The sequence below is a fragment of the Ambystoma mexicanum genome, chromosome 4p (assembly GCF_040938575.1).
Source record: "Ambystoma mexicanum isolate Mex_15411 chromosome 4p, UKY_AmexF1_1, whole genome shotgun sequence".
NCBI lineage: Eukaryota > Metazoa > Chordata > Amphibia > Caudata > Ambystomatidae > Ambystoma > Ambystoma mexicanum.
Window position 1 is genome coordinate 453624774 of NC_090927.1, and position 23891 is coordinate 453648664.

The window sequence follows — 23891 nt, forward strand, 5'->3', positions numbered from 1 at the left end:
AAGGGGCGTGGCCGCACCCTCTGCAGTTCATACTGGCCCATATCTCTCATTAAAGCCAACGCAAAAGTATTGGCGAAGTGCCAGACAGGCAGACTGGAGAGGCTGCTTCCCAGATTGGAATATCAGGCTCAAACAAGCTTTATTTTGCATAGGCATTCTTTGGACAACCTTTGGCACTTTCTGCATATCCTAGAAGGGGTAGCCCAACCCAACGATTTAGTCCTATCACTCGACGATGAAAAGGCATTCGATAAAGTGCGCTGGGACTACATGTTCGAGGTTCTGTGCAAATATGGCTTCTCAGGATAATTCCTTCAAATGGTGGGGATCCTTTAAAGTGCACCATGTGCCTTGGTAGTAGCAAATGAGCTAATATCAGATCCTTTACCGCTGCACACCTGGACACAATAGGGTTGCCCGTTATCACCCCTGCTATATGCCGTGGTGATGGATCCACTTGCCGCCAAACTGAGGAGCGACGACGGATGGTCTGGCATAATTAAGGGGTCAGAGGAACATAGAGTGTCCCTCTGTGTGGATGATATATTATTATACATTAGTCGCTGCACCAGATCCCTTCCTCGTATCTCCACTATAATGTGTGAATATTGACTGGTGACCGAATACAGCATCAACTGGGACAAGTTCGAGACTATGCCGCTGCACTTGAACATTCCCTGGGATCCGGGGGAGGGGACTCAGTTCAAACTTTGCCTCCAGACTATTAACTACCTAGGGGTGCGGATCAGCCTGATGCTTCATACACTTGTCGATATAAATTACACACCTATCCTTGATACAATCCGGTGGGGTACGACCTCATGGGAACTACTCATGCTTTCTCTCACCAGAATAAATGGCATTAAAATTAATTATATGCCCAAACTACTGTACCTGCCATTTATGCTGCCCATGTCCCCCTCCGGAGCGCAATTTGCTGAATTTGACCCCCAGATGATGAGCGTTATATGGAGAGGAAAAAGAGTGAGGTTGAACGGGCATATCCTACAGGCCGCTAAGCCAGACGGGGGACTGGCACACCCTTCTTGGCAGACATACTATGTGGCAACTCAGATCGGCTTGGCCATATCCTGTAGTGGTTTGTCAACATTGTAACTGCTGATGCGTTTAAGGCTTGAAATGCTAATAAGTTCAAGATTCCTTACATCTTTCTAAATCCAATTTTTGAATAGGAAAGGTATCCTAAATTTGTCAGCGCATTCAATTTAGGACCCGCAAGATTAGGAGAAAAGTAAGTGGTGTTCGATTAGTTCAGACTCCTCCAGTTCCAATTTAGCAATCACCAATAAGCTCATAAAATGGAATCATCTCATAAACTAAATAGACCATATTTATTTATTTATTTATTGTATTTGTTGGTACCGCCCAGACCCGGAGGTATCAGGGCACTAATACCTGGAATAAATAATACATCTCATACATAGTTAACAAATAAACTCATGTACATTTCCTATGTTTGGAATTATTCAGTCAGTAGGTTAGATACATAATGTACAGAATATTGAAAAGAATGAGTCTGGATAGGTCACTAAAAAAACAAAAATAAACTAGTTAATACCGAGAAGTATACCTAAACATTTCAAATAGTCACTTTTGTAGTATTAGTCAAAAGTATTAAGGTAGCACAGTCATCCCTATTAAATAAGTGATTGGCTGCGTCACCACTATAGCAAATTTATGACCAATTCCAACAAATGTTCTTAAGGCCTTGAGCATGTCCACATTTGCCTTTATTTACTTCCGATGTGCTTTTACCACATTCTATCTGCAAAGGGACATTCTATTGTTTTGCTCGGTACTTATTTTTTGAAACTCGAAATGTACTGCTTGAAAGCTTCGCTAAGGAGATCCTATTGCAGGGTCTCTTGTTGCAGGTTAATCATATTCACAAATTCTGTAATAGCTTATTTAAAATTGAAATTACCTGTCTCATTGATAGATACTGTCCTTTACTGGTCTCAGAAGATCCCAGAAGACGTTCCAGGTTAATCAATCAGCGTATCCCTACCAAAATGTGCTGCAGAAAAACAAGTTACTTACCTTTGTTAATGTTTTTTTCTTATTTATACACTATTCTTCCCAGATTCCTCACCTCTTCATATATTTTCCGGTGTAGCCAAGGTTACGGTGCCCAGCCACTATGGGTACAGCGGAGGTCACCATTGACTTCATGTTGTCAATAGAACCAGAATTGATGTCTACGGTACATAGGCAAGTGAACAAAAGCACAAAGACCTGAGTTATGCCCATTCGCTACAGGACAAAGATGCAGAGGAATAGAACCAGCCAAAAGGATATATGAGCACTCAGATTAGGGGATGGAAATGGATTGATGAGGAATCTGTGAGAGGCCCGTCACATCCATCAGAAAGAACATTATCAAAGGCAAGCTTGTTCTTTTAATGGCTGCATTCCTCCTACAGATTTTTCTTCTGTGAGAGATTTTCAAAACAAAACTCTACAGTTTTTGTGAATGATGCGCCAACTAGGTCTTTAAGGACTGTTTGTGAACTTACATTCTTCAAAACCTTGGCCCGATTTAAGTCACAATTTATCTCCAATAACCACCGAATACAGCCCTCCAAGATGCTGTTCATCATTTTACCACTCTGCGATTTCTTGTTATTTAACTTGGGTTGAATCATCTGCGCCTGCATGCCCTGTTCTTGGCCACAAACGCACAGTGAGAGGGAGAAGAGTGTGACATAGACGCTCTTTCAAGTGCATAGGGATAAAGGTCCTGTTGCTCTCTTTAACATCATTGAAAGTGAGCTTGAGTTTGAGCCTGGTGATCCCGTCACCAGCTGGGTGAACCCTTCAATCAATTTGGCACCAAGTTTCAATTGTTCCAACAATGTTACTTTGTCACTGCATGCAGCCGACACTACTGAGCGATGCATGTTTTATTACAGTTATTAATGAATATTATTTCTTGATTGTATATGATGCTGTATAGCGTAATGCCATTGCCGTACTGTCAATGGGACACAAAACAAAAATAAGAAATCCAGTAAATAACCCAGAGGCTTCTCCTCAATGCAATAGATTTAGTATCGCTGCATTGTGTGTTGCTGATCTTACAAATGTCGGTTATAAGCACTGCACAGTATATAACTACAGTCAAGTTCACAAAACAAGACAGAGAACCATTCAAGCCTAGAGTATGTTTACTGTGCATGCCTGTGAGAAACTGCTACAATACAGAAAAGTGAGGTGGTAAAATGCCAGCAATATGTGTCTTGGGGCACTACTGTAGCAGGCCTTCATTCAGATGCATTTCTTTTTCTCCCATTAGAGAATGCATTGGGTACAATGGAATGTACTTCTTGATGTGTGGTTATATAATATGTCGATTGTATCCCGACCAGGACCTTTATCTTGACCCCAAAGCCAGATGTGCATTCTCCTGGAGCTGTGCACGACAGTACAGCTGATAGTCAAAAACAGGATTTATGAAACGGAGTGATCCCTGCTCTCAGCAAAAGAAATCCTTAACCCTCAATTATTTGTACACATTCATTATTATTAACAATATGTGTGTGATTCCCTGTTATCTAGATTGTTTAGAATTCAGAGAGTTAAAATGACAACACTTGTGTATTTCCACCTAGTTGAGAAAACTGTAATGCATCTTTTACACAAACATATGTGGCTTTGATAAATGTGTTCAAAGCTGTCAAATGCCCGATTCACCTGTTACCACCGCTCGAGGGAGCTGTTGCCTTACGCATATAATAAGAAGACTTCAAGTTTATCTTCCAGGCGAACAAAATGTGTATTTCACCGCTAGAGGGAGCTGTTGACCTATACCTACAACAATAAGACTTCAAGTTCATCTTCCAGGCGAACAAAATGTGTATTTCAACAATAATAACATAAAATTAGCTGCAAAAAAGCCCAACACAGGGATACCACTTTAACAGCATACTTCAAGTTGCATTCACTAAGAAAATATACACATTTAAAAACATATAAACAGAAATACATTTGATTAAGCACTATTTTTCTAACAAAATAAATTACTTTTTTTAAAATGTACTTATGTGTGATGTACTTATTCATTGTAATATTTTTGGTATGTCTTTTTATATCAATTATATTCTTCCTGTACATTTTAAACTTTGACTTCGATGTACTTTATTTTAGGATCTCATGTTTTCTTTGACTCATGCTGCACGTGAATTGTATTACTCGGTCATCCCTCAACAGTATATTTTTGAGTCCAAAGCCCGTAAGTGGGATCCAAGACAAGGAGGAGCAGATACAACTGTATGGCCTAATGTACTATGTTAAACTTTCAACAGATTCTGTGAGATTTTATTTGAGGTTACCACTCCTCGGCGTAAAAAGAGCAAGATCCTTTACACATTTATTTTTCTATTAACATAAATTACGTTAAAGTACACAACATAATATATTGACACTCTGAAAATGTCTTCAATTATGCACATTAGCTTGTGTACACAGGCTTTTCCACTAGTATTAAATAAAAAGACATGTTATGTTTGTTTTTCTGCATATTCTTTGTTCAAGCAAGGTGCTTTATGTCAGTGCTCTATATTAAAACATTTTCAAGATGCTTGGACATACACACACACACACACAAATGCATATACACAAGAGTAAATGACAGCCTATAGCTTCCGGAATCCTGTTGTACTTTTTTTTAACATTCTGAAAAAGATAATATGCTGCTTGACGTTTCCCAACTGCCTGTGGCTTAATCATGGAACGGTTTAACATACTGCTTGCTAATTATGTATAAATACTGTGACATGATTTTAACTATCAAACCATAAATCCAGACTACAAATAATTTTCAAGTGATGTCATACTGCAGTTGTATACCACATTCTAAAACAAACAAGAAAACAGTATCAAGATCATAATAAAATTGTCCCACAACTACATTTTGTGCCAATGGTAGAGTATATTGCATATCAATGTTCGTGCTATGCGTGACTTCCCAATATTAAAAATGATGAATGGGCAACACAAGTAATGCCATGTATAATACTTAATTTGATCAATTAACTTCTCCATTTTCTCTCATGTTTTAAAATGAACTTAATGGGCCTCATTATGAGTTTGGAGGTAGCCATGCTTTCATTACCGGGTTGGCTACCTCCAAACTCATGTCGGGGTCCCAAAAAAAGGGAATTACCGGGCCATTCCGACTATTGCGGGCCCGGTAATTCCCATTTTCAGGACCCATACCCGGTTTGGCCCCATTCCCATTTGAGCCCCCATTGGGCTCAATGGGAATGGGTAGGATGTTAACAACGGACCCGTTAATGAGGGGTCCATTGTTAGCATTCTGGTCTGCTCGCGGGTGGCAGCATACACGTCTGGCAGACCAGACGTGCATACCGCCACCCGCGAACAAACTCGTAATGTGGCAGCCCGGTATGAACGGTGCCAGTACCTTACCGGCACCGTTCATACCGCGACCGCCAGGGTCGTAATGAGGCCAATGTCCGTCTAAGTGACAAGTGTCAGCTTATAGGTGCTAGTCTAGCTAGAGCTCTATAAAGCACAAGCAGCCCAGTCTGGCAGTGTGGATTGCAGGATGCTTGCGTATGGAGAAGGCTGGAGACATTGGGAGTGGTGTAGGGAGCACAGGCTGGAGGAATGAAGGTGACTAGAGAGGTGGAAGCATTGGAGAGCAGGAAGAGGTGGTGAGAGATAAGAAGGGGGAGAAAAAGAGGTGGTAAGTGCTGAGAGTATGTGGTAAGAGGTGGTGATGGTGAAGAATGTTAAAGAGGGCTGAAGGGAGAATATACAGCAGGAATTGGTCCTAGTAGAGAAAGGTAAGGAGAAGGTGGTAAGATAAGTTGGGGAGACTAAACAGATGGAGGAGGTGGTATATAATAAGGCCATGTTGAGGCAGTAGTAGTAAAGGAGGAGGTAGTAACTTCAGGAGGCAGGAGTAGAGAAAAGGAGGTGGTAGTAGTAAAGTGGCTGGTAACATCTGAAGTCAAAAGCTGGCAGGAGGAGGTGCCCGTTAGGAAGATGTTTTAGGAGATAAGACTAGAAAACGTGGTGAAACTTGTATATGTTTGTCAACTGTACCCACAAATGGCCAATTGTGACTACATAAATACAGGATAAATGTTTACAATAAAAATTGGTCTCAGCAAAAAGCTGAGTGTGTAGGCAGCAACTTTACCTGTGTATACTCGTCCGGGAGCTTGAGACCAATCTCATCCCCATAATTGGTGAAAGGAGTCCCTGGAAGGGTGAAGAGCATGATGTGGTACAAGCGCAGGAGATTCTCTGGAACCAGGGATGCCATGTGACCCACTTTCGGCCCACCAACCTGATAAGATACACAAATATTAGTTTAACATTTTTCTGTGCCTACCTGGTATGGTGCAGCATCTGGGGGACCTTGTCGGCTGCTGGTTTTAACCGTTGTATTTAAATAGTGTTCACAAAATAGTCTCACCTATTCAGCCAGCCAGCATGCATATTTTAACTAGCACAACCTGCTGTTTAATGGTATTGTTCTTGTCTCTCATTTGAACACTGAAATCGCATCTTAAAACGTTCACCCTAAAACCATAAGACACTTGTAGCAAAAAATGATTTACGGCATCCTGTTCCTCACTAGGACCAGAATTCTGAATAGATAAGTGACAGACCACTTGCCTGCCCGTCTAGATTAAGGGCAGGCAGTGGTCATTGTAATGGCTTTAAGTGCAATTTTGATGATGGTGGCTTGGCTGTTTTATATTTAGATTCTTAATATCCATTTCAAATTTATATGGTCTCTTAGCATAACAAGTTTCTGAAGGGTTGTTTTAAAAGGCATTGCCCTTAAGGTGCTTCCATTCTGAAGGAGATCAAGGAGCGGTTAGTTTCAGGTTTCTTTCTTTTTCTGAGGGGATATAAGTACTATGAACTCCTGGCCGGTTCCTCCATCACAATTGCACATATAAATCTACCTTGATGCCGGACGAATAAAGATGACCCCAAATTGGCTTAGAAAGTGTATTTGGGATGAATGTGGCTCTTTTACTTCAAAACAGCTTTGCCACATACTATCTGTTTTGTGAGCAACCTTTCAACCCCAATGGGCTCTGGGAATTCTTTAGAGCTGTTTTTGTTTTTCAGGTTTATCTAAAGTCTTAAACTTTACAAAAGATAATGAATGAGAAATGGAAAGTCAATCTTTATCACAAAAATTGGCAGATCAAGAGTAGGAGGACATTCGTTCACCCAACTTCTCTTGTAGTAATTCCACAATAGTTACCTATTGTCCAAACTTCAATGTTTTGACTCTTATAAAGCATTTCATTTATTCAGCCCTGTGAGTAGTTGCAGTAGTAATGCAAACAGAATTAGCAACAATGTACTCCGTTTCCAGGAACTATTATATGGCACAGAGGCACCGGTTATGCACTTACTCCATTCTTTATTGAACAGCAGCCAGAAAAAACAAAGTTAGAAAGGAAAACGAACACTCCCACAATCTTGTGGTCCATGCCCATTCCTCTCATTTCAGTGTCCAGCAATCCCTATCCATGGTTTAGTAGATAGTCCGCCAACAGTCATCCTCTTTCCTTGATGCGCAAACTTCCAAACGTTAGTTATGGCTTACCTATTATGTTATGTCAATTTGTATTGTACCAGGACAGGGTTGATTTCTACAGGAGACTTTTCTACTGCATTACTGGTTGTATTATTGGTTGTTCAAAGGTCTCCTATTATTGAGGGACAGTGTGTTATGCTCTGTGTGTACTAACATGAGGCCAGGTGGTTCGCTGGCAGAGTATGGTTTCAAGGCAGAGGGGTTTGGGATCTGGAAACAAACCCAGTGGCTTTCATAATACACTGTTTGCGCGGGAAGGGTTTATTTTTCTCCACAGCATTAGCCATAAGGAGTTTAGAGTAAAGGACAATCCTTTTTTTTAATAAAAAGCAAAAGGGGAGTAGCGATTTCAGTGTTGTTTTCATTTCTGTGACACCCCTCAGTGGTGTCTTAGGTGGTAATGTATAGTAAATAAATGTCATTGCATACAGGGAACCGATAGTTTTAGCATTTAAATGCTGTTGGGTCTCCTGCATGCAATTTTAAATATTTGCGAGACAGAGTGGAAAAATGAAGAGTAAAGACAGGCAAATTCGTATTTATTCTTCATTTGTCCTCTGTGTCTTGTAAAAAATAAAAACTGCCTGAAAATTACAGTTTTCAGGCAGCATGTGTGAATGGATTCCTATGAAATCCACCTGCTCTTAAGCAAGTGCTAAATGGAGGCGATTCCTTAAGGATCCATTAGTTTTATGCTGGCATGAAAAACCCATACAGATATAAAATGCATTGAGCTCCCAAAACATTGGCATTCAGCGCAGCAGAGATCTTAACCCTATTGATACCCCTTCTCTGTCTATTAGTGCTTGAAAATGAGCTTATGGGGGCGGGGAATTGAGTTATTAAACCCTTGCACCTTGCTTTGATGTCTCCATTTCCTGCTACACCCGTTATAAAATGACTATGTTTGTTCTTTTCTATCAGCCCAGACAAATTCTGGTGTTTGGGTCATATTGCCTTGGTATGCACTTTTTACAATGGATTCTGCCATAGAAAGGGATTGAGATACTCACAGAGGTCTCAGAGGAGAATAACCTGGATCCTGCCGAATTGATAAGTGGGTTAGATATGTTAATTCATAATACGGGTTCTCAGGCAAGTGAACAGACATTGGGCCTCATTACGACTTTGGCTATTAGCGCCATGGCTGCCTCCAAAATCGTGTCCGGGTCCGGTCTGGTGGAGTGGGGACTTACCGGGACATTCCGACCTAGGCAGACCAGGTAAGTCCCCATTCCAAATGCCATTCCCCATTCCCATTTGAGACCCCATAGGGCTCAATGGGAAGGCGCTAATAATGGGCCTGCTAATTGCGGGGCTGTTATTAGCTCCAAGGTCCCTTAACAGGTCCCGTAAAGAACGTGTGGTAAGACCACACGTCCTTTACGGTTCCCGCTAAGGGACCTTGGAATTGGGCGCTAAGGGATTGCGGTGCCTGGTATCCCTTACCGCCCACCTCGTAATGAGGCCCATTGACTATAAGTGAGCAACCAGCCATTAAGAATACTTTGGCTTTTGTGGCAGTGGCTTTTGGGGAATCAATGGTCATTACTGTCAAACAGGGCTTGATGGACAGTCCCTGTGAGGGGGAGGGTGTATTCAGAATTATCAACGTAGAGCCATCAATAAATTGGAAGGTGGTGCAGAAACAGTGCCATTTGTAGGCCAGTCAGGGAATTGACTTAATATCGGCTTTTCAGCCCAGCACCTCAGGGCTTTGCCCTTTTCGAAAGCACCTGTGGTGGGTGACTTTATTTCACCATTTGGGTCCACTTTTACAGGTGATAAGTATTCACACAGGAGAGCCTAATTTGCTGCTCTAGGCTTGTCGCTTCGAGGTAAGATACTGATTCCCACCACTGGATCTGTGTCAGAATTCATCCCTTGGGGATCACATCATTGATATTACTGAGGATGCATCTTGTGCCTTGGGGGATCTAGATCACACGGGTGAGCCTGTGTTCAATCCTGTTGGGCTCGGGCATCCTAATTCCACTGACTGGTACTTGCTTTTGCACGTTGACATGTCTGCCAAGCCCTTCCTTCAAAGGAAGTTAAATAATATGTCCAGGAGAAAAATGATGGTGGAATGCCCTGACCAATCATGTTGGGCAGGCAGCATCCGATCCCTGATATAGATCCCAAGATGGTTATTTTGTTTTCCCAGATTGTAAAATTATATTTCTACACATGCTGATGGGGCCAGGGTAACATGTCAGGATCACGTCAACACAGGGGGGCATATTTTAAAGATTATGAGGCTGGCCAAAGAGTCCAAGTCCATGAAGGAACCCTTAGACCTGGAGGTGAAATCAGGTTGGGCCCAAATAGCCTGATGCTTGATTGGTGACACCAATGATTCCATTATTTAAGAAGTGTAAAAAGGGGATTATTATGAAGATCAACCCGAAGGTAATCTGTCTGCCTGATGCCCAAACTCAAGAGGATGCTTAGGGAGTCCTTTTTGGAAATGACTCAGTGAAGAAGATAGGGACCTTTTAAGCCACCTTTAATACCCTGCATATAGAGACCAAACTTCCTTGAAAGCGATTTTTCAGCCTGTTTTGCCTTTCTGTCACGTGTAATGACCCTAGAACCACTTAGCTTATTTTATGGACTAAAAGTTCTTGGACTCAGGGAGGCAATAACACACACTTAGACCAATAGTTGGAATATAATTGGGTCTTTATAGGCACTTTATTCATATACAATATAGGCATGCACACACGACTCTGTGAGTAAATACAATGGGTTATACATAGACACACACACACACACACAGACAAGGACAGAAAGTTTACATCACCGTTAGTGTAGTTGAAGGAGAAAACTTCATCTCAGCCACTACGACACTACCCAGTCCCAAGGTGTATGTGACAAGAAGGCAGACAGGCGATTCAATTGAAAGGAAATGTTGTCTTTATTTGACTCACAAATCAAAGTAAAAACAAAGAAATTGTGGTAGAATATAATGAAGAGAAAAGAAAAAAATTGCCCAGAAGGATTCTCTCCCTAATTCTTCCGTCTCCAGCTGTTTCTTTTTCCTGGTTCTTTGCAGGGAATGCAATAAGGACCTCTGGATAGCCTTCTCCTTTTAGTCCTCGTAAGCCCATAAACCTCCCGCAGCTCCTGTCTCCACGTCTGGTTGGCTCTGCAACAAACCAAGAATGAACACACCACCCTTCTACCGACTCTGGTTTATATACACAGGTTGTGATTAACCAATCAGGACTTTTCTTACTCCCCAGGTTATAAATACCTGTCCAAGCCCTGCCCCCTTCCTCTTGAGACGTTGTGGAGAAGAACGCTGTCTAGATTTGACTGTAATTCTCTGGGTCTAGTCCGGCCCTTGCTGAGACCCAGAGTTCCAGGTAAGTGTGTTTGTTTGTGTGTGTACCTAAGAGGCTGCCTGCCTCCTGTGTTTTTATTCGTGAGTGTTTATCTTGGGTCCCGTTCACAGGCACGGTTGACTGTCTTCTCGCAGCGGGGATCGCGGCGTGGCGCTGTCTTCCCGCAGCATTTCTGCCTTCCCGTCACGCTGCTCCGGTGTATTCCGCTCATTGTAGGTTTGATCCGGCCCGCGTCTCCCTGCACCTGCTCCTCTGCGCTGCTGGATCCTTTCCTCCAACCCAACGGCTGTATTCCCTGTCCCACTCCCATCGGCTGTGTCCTTTCATCTTAGCGCATTGTTTAAACGGAATTTCGGGTCTGAGTCTCGACCCCACCATGTCCCCAGGTTGTGTATATCCGTTTGTTCCTGTGGTTCTGGTCCTGGGTTTGCACTGGATACTGGTTTTATCGAGGGGTTTTCCCTGGTTACCTCACTAGCTACCTCAGGTATGAAGCAAACAGGTAAATGGGTCCCTGTGTTTTCTTCCAGACTATGAAGGAAGGTGCATTTTCACGGGTGCATTAGCCTGCTGAGCTAACCATATCACATATTAGGTTCTAAGATGGCTGCATTAACAGCTAAGACTAATAGCTTATTCGAAGTGTTTGCTAAATGCTGAAACAGACTTTTATAGATGGATTAGTAATGATTTAGTAGCGCCTATAACCTAAGCATAGTTAGCTACATTAAGCGTGCAGGCATCAAAGGGGTGGAAGATTACATCATGCACAAGTGCATAGAAAGGCAGAACGGAGGCCCAAGTTTAGTAGCTAATAGAGGCATGTATTTGAGTGTTGAAAGCATTATAGCGCTTAGATAGCCAGTCTTGTAGTATAAAGACACTAGCTAGCAGAGTACAGGCCCAGTAAAGCTTGCTCATTAGGGGTTAACTGCAATGCATATGATATCAGCTTCTCCTAAAATATTCTTTCTGCAACTGTAGCGCTGCCAGCCTTTGGAAACAAATCCTCTTTTGCATGAGAAGGAATGGCACAGCCTTGCCCGCGCTGATAAGAGACATTCCTGAATTGGCAGATGGGCTCCAAGGGAGGGAGCATCTTGGAGAGTTAGCAAGCTGGGTTTTTCCATCAGTAACATGTTTTGCACTGAGCTAGTTCTAGAATAGTGTGTCACGCTGACTGACAGCACGCAGGTACAAGTATGCATGTACACATGACCCAGGGGGGATTCTTCCATGGACTGCTTTCGAGCTAGTGCCCAGAGCTCGATGTGCTCCTGCGGCTCCTTGTGGCGCTGTCATCTAAAGGGCTGGCTGACGGATAACACCTGGTGATGGGCAGCAGTTCGTTTAAGATGACCACGGTCCTCCAGCGCTAATAGATACAAGGAACGTGAGGCTGTGTTCTGAGTATTTGTAATTTCTCTAACTTGCATAATATTATTTCCAAATTGCTGTTAAATTTACTGTTTTTTTATATTGTACTTTTCTTCAAATAAATGCTTAGGTTTTATGCTGAATGTGTCATCTCTCCAACATTTTGTTCATGGCTGTCGGACCTGTATGGGGGGGTGATAGGGTATTTTATTGCAATCAGGGCTGGTCCCGGGGTGAGCAAATGCCCTTTTCACTAGACAAGGCAGGTGGGCAGAGAGATCACACATGCTAACGGGGCCTGGAGCGGAGCGTCCTCCCTCTCAGCGAGAATTCATCACCCAGGTTCCAACTCTCCCTACTACCCGATACCTCTTCTCTTATGGGGAAAAAATCCCCAGCCACCTCAGGTTGCCAACCGTCCCTGGCCGAAGGACAGACAGCAAGCATGGGGAGCACAGAATGGACAAATCCAGTTAATAGTGGAAAAAACCAGTTTGTCTCCCGCGCCAGTGTTCCCAGCACCCCTTATAACTGCACCTGCACAATGCTGACTCCCTTCTTGACTCGTCCTTGAGTGAACAATACACCAGCTGTCCTCCATCATGAGCTCATCTGCTTCCAAATATACATATCGCAGCCATGGCAGAACTTGTGTCTGTAACTGAACGGGGGCAGAGAGGCATAGATGCCAGGAGAGGCGACAGGAATTTCTCTTACGTGTGTAAGTTTAGCCCAGCGCCTGTTACCTTACATTACGTTCACAATTATTTCAAAAATTGGTTGAATGTTTCAAGGGATCCTTCGGTATTGGATACAGTCAAGAATATCTCAGAGTTATCATAATTCCCTGCCAGAGGGCACCTCTGATTCCGCTTTGGTTGTCTCAGACAGAAGGGTCTGGTGGTTCATCAGAAGATAGTCTAGTACCTCAGGAAATAGAAGCAGGAGTCAACAGCAACACCATTTTATTCAGCAACATATTTCTAGTGTGGAAGGAGGACTGGTAATTTTGTCCCATCTTCAATCTCAGGCTTCTCAATTGGTTTGTTCAGTATCGTCATTTCAACAGGTGACAGGTGCATTGTTGCGAGACTAGCTGAAGCCAGACTACCTTGTTTGTCCGTCTAGACCTTAGGAATGCCTATTTTAAAATTCTCATTGCCCCACAACACAGATGTTTTCTCTGCTTCTGATACAGACAGCCTATTTTTCAGTTTTCCTTAGTGTCCTTTTGTTTGTCATCAGTCCCTTGGTAGTTTACCATGTTGTTAGGCCTGTCAAATGTTACGTGCATACAAGGGCTATCAGGTTGTCGGACAATATGCTTATAATAGCCCCGTTTCTGTCTCCGGTCCAACCGCATTAGCAGACAATAATCAATCTACTCAAAATGTTGGGGTTTATTATCAATAAGGAGAACACAGTGGCGTGTCCAACTCAGAGGCTTCAGTTCCAGGACTTCATAGTGAATTGTGTTTCCTCTACCTGCATTACACTGATGCCTGTTTTTCGGTAAAGACGTTCTCATTTTAGTAGCTTCTTCTGATTCTCTCCATTGTTTCGCCATATTGCCCAAGCTGAGGGTGCAGAGAGTAAAAAAGGAAATTGCACAGATCCTGCAGGTCATCATGGTGAGCCTTCGGCTACTGGCCAAGATTATAAGTCTTCAGTTGGCATCAATTCAAGACATCATTCTGCCCTGCTGCAGTACAGGGCTTTTCAGAGACTTAAAATTCAGATTCAGAACTTCCATGAGATGATATGTTATTGTAATTGTTTGGAAATTTCTTCTGAGTTGCATGGAAAATTGATTTAGTGGCTAAAACATATGAACACCTGTAACGGAAGAGCAATATTGGGTTCTCTCCCCCGCCGTCTTGTGTATGAAATCCAATGCCAGGCCCAGCGGGTGCACAGGATACGGTTGTGAGGGCTTGCTGAGGTGGGAATATCACTGGAGACCAGTATCCTCAGCAGAAATGTCTAAGGCATATCAACGTTTAGAGATTATTGCCAGCTCTTTTCAGGCCCTCAGATTCACAAATCTCAGATGGTTTTGTTACATCAGACTCTGTATGGACAATCTGCCAGCAGTTCAACAAGATATGGGGCACAAAAGGACTTCTCAGATCTGAAATTCTGTCTTCCTCGGCAGCTGAAGATCCAGGCAGAATTCATTACAGTGAGTCTCCAGTGTATTCGTGGACTGCTGTTCCCACTATTGGCACCTGGTGGATTGGCACCTGTAGTCCAGATGTTTTAGGGGTTTCAGGGACTGTGGGGTCCATTTCAGGTCGAATGCTTTGCTACTTGTATCAATACTCATCCCTCTTAATTCTTCAGCTGGGGTCCAGATCATGGTCATTAGCAATAGATCTATTTGCCCAGAAAAAGGACCTAGGCGTATTATATGTTTCTTCTCCATTTGCAATGATTCCCAGTGTCCTCCATCAGTCTTAGGCCCAGGCCACCACATCGGTGATGGTTACTCCTCTGTTAACTTCACAGGCTTTGTACCCATTAGTCCTTCATTTGGTCATCGCCAGTCTAGTTCTTCTGCTGTCCTTCACCAACGTTCTTCAGGGTCCATGTGAGGGGAGGCGAGGCATCTGTTGATAATGAGAGGAGGCCTACCTGTCATGGCTTGGCTGATATCGGGGAGAGATGAGCTCCTTTTGTTAATCACAACTTTTTATTAATTTTGCCATAAAAGAAAAAATAAAACAAACATAGGTACGTCTGAGCATGATACAACAGTCTCCACAGGGTGACATTATTGCAATAACATAAAACAGTAGAAACCAGTGGGCAACAGTACACCATCTTAAAGGTCCGGGATTGAATCAAAGCAGATTGCAATACTCCATCAGGCCTCCCCAACTCATTTTCCCCATATCCTAAAAAGAGTTTGGGTGCATATACTCCTTGCTTTATGGCCAAATTACATGTAATTCTCTGAGAAACAATGGTTGTAACCTAGTGTTGTTTAAGTTGCATTACTGTGAAAGGGGTAGTGGGGCAGGGGGTAGGAGAAAAATAATAGGAACAAATGTCATCGAAAACAGCTTTATATCTGCAATTGTGCCCGATGTTGTAAATTTAATTAACACAAAGTAAAAAGAAAATTGTTTGGAGGCAGCCTCTCGCCCTGTACATTCTCTTCTCTAGGGATGTACATTGGTAAACTTCTGCAGTGCACTGGCTCCGTCTCGGGCTCTCCACAGAGCCCCAGGATGCTGCAATTAATCTCTTGGCAAGCCCCATTGTTACAGCCAGAAACAATTTTTCGTGTTTCGTGAACCTGGCATCTTCCCAAATCCCCAGCAGAGCCAATTTCAGTTCTAGAGGCACCTGAGCAACCACTACATTAGACAGTTTACGCATACATTTCCCCCAGAAGACTTGGACCTGTGCACAGTCCCACAATATATGATAAAAGGTGCTGCCCTCCCTTCCACATCCGAGACATGCATCACTTCCAACAATGCCCCACTTGGTCAATGCAGTACGTGAGTAGTGTACCCAGTGAAGTATCTTAAATTGTATTAGCTGCAGTCTGGAAGCAATTCCCACTTCTCTTGGAACCATTAAAGCCTCCACTCCCTGCTCCGGTTCCAGCCGCCTCACATCCTGCTCCCACCTCTCCTTTAGGCGGGTCAGTTCCTTGGCACAGAAGGCCGTGATCACCTGATACAGTGTGGACGATACCCTGGGAGGGGATACCTGGCAAGAACAAGTTAGCCTCCAGAGGTGAGCTCTTCGGAATTTCTTCCAGAGATGGAAACTGAGCGCCCATGGCGTGCACTATTTGCACATATCGAAACCAGTCCCAGGCCAAATTTTCCCTGCAGCATCTCAAATTAGCAAAGTCGACTCTCCTGCGCCACATCTCCTAGGGTGGCTATCCCTTTAGCATCCCAGCTCCCAACATGCCCCACCTTTAGCAATTCAATCAGGTGTGTATTATGCCAGATAGGCTGATCAGTCTGTCCCCCATCCAAGGTCCTGTTGCGCTTCCACCCATATCTGGCATGTGTGCCGTGTCAACCTGGGGAGAGCCCCTCTGTTACTTGCCCCCAATACAATACCTGTCTAGGTGTCTGTCCCTTCATCCTTCTACGCTCGATCGCAATGTGAGGAAGTGCCGGGTCCCCACGCAGCCAGTTTTTTACTACCCCCAACTGTGCAGCCCAGTAGAACCTTGAAGATTGGGCAAGCCTATAACCCCCGTCCCATACAGACTGTTGCAGCATCCTCAATGCCACCCACAGTTGTTTCCCTCCCCAGCGTAGCCCGGGCAGGGATCCCTCAATCTCTGTAAAAACGTGTCTAGGAATTGGAAGCAGGGCATTCGGCAGGACATAAAGACATTTGGTAAGTGTTAGCATTTTAAAGAGAGCCGCCTTACCCAACAGGGTCAGTGGGAGAGTTTGCCAGTGTGTTATATCCAGTGCAAAACTGTTCACCATGGGTGAAAGATTAAGCTGGGAGAAATCGGCGAGGTCCCTATCTCCTGAACATGACTCACTATCATAAATGAAGCACTGTGATGAAGAAGAGTAGATCTTAGTATGAAACTAGGATTTAGAATAATGATGATAACCAGTAAGCAACCAGAGCATTTCAGCAACTTAAAACAAAGGCTAGCAATAAGCAGCTAGAGACTGAACCCAATGCCAATGCTGTGTGGGTATACTGAGACTGTGCTGGAGTTAGGACTTAGATCTCAGCAAAATGACAACCATGCCAGCTCTGAGAGCCTTTCCACCCACAATCAGTAGTATTGCTGCAAAAAAGAGATCATAAGTGCTGGGTCCTGTAAAACTTGAGTTGCTTTTATGTTGCTTCCTCAAAACAAATTCCATGAAATCCTACGCGGTGCAGTGTCTAAAGGAGTTGGGCTAGTAAAGAAATCTAGACACTGTATGCAGCAGCTTTGCAGCTTGTGTAACCAAGTGTGCTGTGTGCCCTGGAAGAACAGTGGATGTAGTCGTTCATACTTTGGCTTCAGTAAAGGAAGGAATTAATGAATAAAATAATTGTATTAGTACTTTCATCTAGTCGAGCCTTTCATCTAAAGACATAAATATAAAAGGACATGATATTGACAGGAATAATTGCAGTAGCATATAAAAAGTAAGAAAAAGGACATAAAATAGTCCAACTTATTGCATGGCCCATTTTCCTTTGCTGCTCCCACAGTGGTGTTGCTGTTGTGGATGAAGAGGTCTACAGAGCTCTAATGTTCCAGGGGGGCACTAAAAAGCTAACTGTTATCTTTGCAACAGTGGGTTTGACACTAGCCAATAGAAAGAGGATCACTGAATCGCAACCATTGTCTATTTCTGATAGAGCCACAAGAAGTATATCAGGGTCTCATTCTGACCACTGACCAGTGTGACACTGTGTGCATGCTGTTGCTGCTTGTTGGAATTTCATCAAATTAAAGTTCAAGCCATCATTAACATTATTCCTACCTGTGTGTTAGTCAGAGCCTCTAAGTAAGGCTTATGGTTATTGTGAAGTCCTCTTTCCATTAATGGTGAGCTTTCTCTTCCACTTCTAAATTTGTTTCTTTAAGAATCTCTCATTGTGCTTTTTTTTATAATACTTAGTTGGACCCTTAGAGTACCTCTTACCTTGTCTGGACAAATCATCTGCTTTGGAAAACATGACTTTCTCCACCAGGTGTTTTAAGGTGGGCAATGTATTCTCTCCATGCCCTGTCCACCAGATTTCTTTTCTTGGAGTTTGCTCGCTTCATAGCATATTTCACAGTTACTTTCTTTTTTTTTTGTTGATTATAAATGTATTTGGTTCGCTGCAACTTTGAAGCAATGGCATTGAAACGGGCTGTCAAGGCTCTTCCAATTCTTGCAGTTAAGATCGTCTTGCAGGCCTTCCCTATTGCCATGCTATCCACTTCCTTCTTCAGATTGGCAGGCGACGAAAATGCTTGACCCTTGTTCCTCATCTTTGTGATCATTATTGCGATGATTTATGGGAACATCTTTAACTCCTTGACCTCTTTTCTTTACTTGGGACCTCTATTACTCTGTGCCATCAAACACTACTATAAATAAGTTCACCCAGTCATCTTTTGATATCTTGGCTTCCATGATACCACTCTGTTGTTCCAGTCCTAGTGCCACATAATTCCATAGCAACCATTTTTTGTTGTTGTTGTTGCAGGCATTGGGTTTTCTTTCCTTCCATCATGACCTCATGGTTTTGTCTTACATTTCTTATGATGTCAGGATTTCCTGCATCATTTAATGCACGCAAGAGCTTTTTTCTCTTACTAACACACTCTTTGTAAACCACCATATGCTCTTGATGTTGTTGACTGGGGCCCCACTATTCACTTTTCCATTCCTAGTCACTAGGATGTAGACATTAGGTTAACTCGTTATAGAACTGGACCTTGCCTTTTGCATTTCTGGAGATCATTAGAAGAGCACTCAATATTAGCTTGTTCAAAACTTGACTTCATCTCTTTCCAACTACTCAGTATTTTTATCTCCAAATCAATCTTCCACTTTATTGTCACTTTACCTGCTATTTCCCTATTGCCCATGGAGAGTAACTCTTCCTGTGACCCTTGCTCTACTCCCTTAACATATCCCTGAAGAGATAATGATTGCCTTCTACTTTCCAGTGCAAAGTACGTTTTTTAATTCATGCCGCTCCTTAAACATCACTAAGATTTAGTCAACAACAGGGTTGTATCCCCTTGCATTATAAGTTTGGATATTTCCATCGATGTTTTTCTCACTGAGTGCCTCCCTCTTCCAAATGCTTTCAACTCTGAAGCCTCTCTGGTCTTTTTTCAGGAAATGTGCATTGTGTTGTTGGAATCATCCTATCGCTCTTCATGTGCATCATCTCCTCATCCTCACCAAACCATTTGCATAGCTTGGTATTGAATCCTCCACACATAATTGTGCTGACCCTGTTTTGCTTTGCATGAGTTCTCTCAGAGCCATTTCTACTAGAGTCAGCAACATTTCCAGATCCTTGGCTATGCTGGGGCTCGCATATACATTCTTGACTCTCAGTATATTCTTATTTAGCATGGTACTGTCCATCATTTGGATATTTTCCGAATCTATTAAATGTTCCATAACTGGTTTGCAAATTTTATTTCTGTAGGTGATGAGAAGCCCCCTGAGAGGATTGCCTCTTTATTGTCACATGCTGCCTTTAAAAAATATAAATACCCATTTGGTGCGTGCATCCGCTTTCTGGCATGGTTTCCCACAGGGACACTATATTGCATGATGTTAAAAAAGGTAAGAAATTATGGTTGTTAGTTTTCCATAAGATTGATTTGGTTATCTTCTATAATGTTTGATCTTCCTCTGGTGTCTCCCTATTTCTTTGTACACACCTAACCACCACTTCTCTTACTTTTCCTGTAAGTGTGTTTAGACCACAATTTAAGTATACCCTTTCCTTCTTTCCCTTATACAGGCTCAACTGATAACAGTCAGTGTCTGACTCCAGATGATTTCGTTTTTCAACATGCGTAATGTTTTTTGCTTCAAAACTAATTTTGCCAGAAACTTGTTCATGACCGATGGTAGATTTTTAGAATTCACATAGCCCAATCATGGAAAAGGGGCTGTCCTAGTAATGTGCAGTGACCTTTGAATAGTGCTTCCTCTCTTATGGATTTTACGTTGAGCCTTATTCACTAAGCCCGCTTTTTAACTTCAGGGTACAATATTCAGAATTTTAGTCATGTTATCAATTCACATTCCTTGTGATGGCAGAAGGTGTCCCATGTGGTTGGAATGTTTGGGAGTGGGAGTGCGAGAGCAGAAGGAAGGGCTTGCCTGCTGTGTGTTTTGGAGTTCAAGTAGTCCATGAGGGAGTTGCATACTGTAGTGGATAGGTGTGTGGAAGGTGGTTTGGACAGGGATTTGACCATGTTGAATAGTTTCTGTGTGCAATTGGTGACAGATTAGAGTCCCTGGGGGTAATGAGTCACTTCGGCATTGCGCATGGTTGTTTTGTATTTGTTGCAGCAGAGTTTGAGTGGTATTCTGGTGGCGGGCATGGGTTTGCCAGGCTCTTTCTAAGTGTCTGGCTTCCTGCTTGATAGAGAGGAGGGATTTGTTGAATCATGGTTTTTGGTGGTGGCTGTAGGGTTATGGGGAATTGAGGGGGCAACTTTATTGCGTGCCTTTGTGATGGTGTTGTAATTGTTGGGGAATGTGTGTGGGGAGCACGGGGTGGTATGAGTGCGGTTAAGGCTGTGTCTGTAATTTGTGTGTTTTGTCTGGCTTGGGGTACGAGGAGTTGTGTGAAGTCGTAGTGGGCGAGTGCAATGAGGATACTCTTTAGTATGGGGTTTGTTTCAGCTTTCCCTCTTCCTCTCCCCTGCTGATTCCTGACCGCTCAACGCACTGGCCACCTTGCTGCCCTCTGAACTTGGGACCAGGCTCCTGCATGTCCAGTTGCACCTCTCACTGCCTCCCGGCTCCCCTACCACTTGTGGTCTGTATCTGCAAACCTACAGTCCCTTCTCTCTGCACTTATGAGCCACCCAATGGCTGCACTTTATTTTTTCTGCACTGGGCCGTACGCGGGCTGCACTTTTGAGTTACCTGCACTTATCCCTCCACCCAACCCCCATCCCCCATCCCCCTCAGCACTTCTCCCTTTCCTCTTCCCTGCTCTTGCACGCATTGTTTTGTCCTCCCTATGTTTCCCCCTTCCTTGTCTTGTCGTGCCTAGAAACACTTGTGTACAGGCGTGTTATAAATGCCATATCATATTATATCATGGGGTTGCCATTTGGATAGGAACTGTTAAATGGATTTCCAGAATCTAACAGGAATGACCAGGGTGAAGTCACCAAGGTAGATATTGATGCTGTGGGGGTTGTGGTTGTTAGTTGTGAATTCAGTCCAGTCAGTGTGGAAGTTAGGATTGTGTTTTGGGGGGCAGGAAATGAGGTGGAGAAATGTGGGGTCTGATGGAGGGGAGCAAGAGAAAGTGCTTCAAAGGATGTGTGGGTTGTGTGTGGGGTTTCTAAGTGTGAGTGACGCTTTACATATGATGGCAATGCCACCACCTTATTTGTGTACACATTCTCTGTGGTGGATGAGATAGCGTAGGGGGAGCATGCCAAGCATAATAGGTGTGGGTGGTGCTTGAGCCATGTATCTATAAGGAAGTCTATATCTGGGGAGTGTGTGCTAATGAGTTCCTTGATTTCTGTTTCCTCAGTGCAGTGGTATACCTTCATTTATTTCTTCTACCATCATGGGTTGTTGTTTTATTTCCAATTGAGTTAAAGACATGTGTCGTGCCACTGGGTGCTGCACGGACGAAACAGAGACAGGATTCACAGATTTTGTTCTGTTGTTTTCATTCAGTAGAATGTTTACGGTCATTTCCAACTTATACCAGACACCTGCATTTCTTTCATCATTTCCATTATTTCAATCAATGCAAATTGAAGTATTTTGTTCGTTACTTGAGTATCATTCTTCAGTGTGTTTAATCCACTTTTCCCTCCTGTATCATTCTTTGCTGATAACCGTAGTGACTTCTGTACTCTTAGTGCATAGTTCCCTCCCCCCCCAGACTTACGGGAGTCCATCCCATGGGGACGGGACCAGAATGTTTTTGCAAAGCACAAAAAATAAACATTTCCCCTTTAAGAAATGTGGGTTGCCGAGTACGCAGCAGAGCGTGGGCAAGGCTAGCCCCGCTGACTCCTCCTACCGGCAACACCTGTTAGTTCTTGAATCTACTGGGCGGGACACCTGACTAACATATTACAGGGGGATGGCGGGCGGGGCGTATGGAGGAAAGGGGACTATGGACTAAAAGTACAAAAGTCCCTACGGTGAGTAACTTGTTCTTACTCTTACGTCCCGTCCGCTTTCTTCCATACCTATGGGAGATTAAATAGCACTAATCGTATTGGGAGGCTAAGTTCTGATGTACTGCCTGGCCAAACCTGACTAAGTTGCCGCCTGACGACCTCCCACAGGGACGACACAGGGATGTTTCTTTGAAAAGCAACAGCTGTCGCATTGGTTCTGACTGCATGGGCATGAAGACCTTTGGGAACTCAGGAGATAATCCATTTAACTCTTTTAGCCTTGGAAGCTTGAAGGCTTGCTTGTTTAGCACTGAAGGAGACGAGCAAGCTGTCAGATTTTCTATAAGCTTTAGATCGCTCCAAATAAAATGTAAGCACATTTTGAACATCGAGCGTGTGCAGCACTATTTCCCCTCTTGTTTACAGGGATGGAAAAAAGGTAGGAAGAATGATTTCTTGGTACAAGTGAAAAGAACTTTGGATGGGTCCTTAACACCACTTTATCTTTATGAAAAATAGTATATGTTCTGTTGCTGAAAGAGCCTGAATCCCGCTAATTCTTCTAGCAGAAGTAACGGCTACCAAAAAAGCAGTTTTCCAGGAAACAAGCTTTATATTTGCTGATGACATTGGTTTGAATGGTTTATGTGAAATCGTAGCTAAAATCACGTTGAGATCTCATACCAGATTAGACTTAGCCACTGGTGAAAACATGCAGAGCAAACCGGTGAAGTGTGTTTGATGTGGATATGTGAACCTTGGAAGAGCTGTCATATGCTTCTATAGCTGATAGATAAATGCGACAGGAATATATATTAACTCCAGTGGAAGATAGATGAGACAAACAAATAAAGGACATTGTCCAATGAAGGATAAAGAGGGTCACTTGAAAGTTCTAACATCCAATAGCAGAATCTCATCTACTTACTCTTGTATTGTGAGCAGGCAGCCTGCATGACAAATTGTTATCAGAAATGCCTAGCCCTGTATAGGCTAACTGTTCAGGTACCAGGCGGCTAAGTTCAGAGATGCTGGGGAGGGATGAAACGCCTGACCCCGTGCTGGGACAGGAGATCTTTAATTACTGGTAAGACCAATGGGCCGTGAGTGCTTAGGAGAAGCGAGTCTGAGTACCAGATCCTTGTCGACCAGTTGGGGGCTATCAAAATGAGTGTGCAATTGTTTAGAATTGGAGATCACCCTCGGAACTAGAGGTAGTGGAGGAATGCATAACGCAAAGCTCTGCATTCGAGGGGGGCAGACATGCTCTTAATGGCCTCTGTGAAGAGCCTGAGGCCAAGTTGATTTTCGATGGTCAAGAGGCCCAGCCACTCCTCAAAGTGGGGGAGCAGGGATTGTGAGCACCGTGGGCACCCCGGGGCAAAGTGCAGGAGCGGCTCCTGTCCGGTGAGCTGAGATACTGGCAACCGAACTCCGTCAAATCTGTGGCACAGCTCTTCATGATGGCGTGCACCTGGTGCATAAATGCCCGCCCGGCTGTCTGATCTCCCCCCCACCCAGTGAAGCCTCCCCATGGGGGCCAGAGGTTGGGGAAGGGGGCCGGCAGTCCTCCGGGCATGAGGGAGTCACCAAGCCTACGGCTGCAACTTGGATGAGGCCCGCTCTACCCCCTGAGGGCTGGCCACATGGGGCTTTGTTCGGCAGCACTATCGAGCTGCAGTGGAAAAACAGCAAATGTTGGGAGGTG

The 23891-nt window shown here is 43.6% G+C and overlaps 1 protein-coding gene across 1 annotated transcript in view; it reads right to left on the reverse strand.

Moving 5' to 3' along the window:
• Positions 1-4827: 4827 nt before the first annotated feature.
• LOC138452837 (amino acid transporter heavy chain SLC3A2-like) overlaps positions 4828-23891 on the reverse strand; it is a 540336-nt gene continuing 521272 nt past the window's right edge. Inside the window, exons 8-9 of the mRNA XM_069605181.1 lie at positions 6191-6340; positions 4828-4875 (exon numbers count right to left, since the gene is read on the reverse strand). Coding sequence (XP_069461282.1) covers positions 4828-4875; positions 6191-6340 — 198 coding nt within the window. The remainder of the gene's footprint in view (positions 4876-6190; positions 6341-23891) is intronic.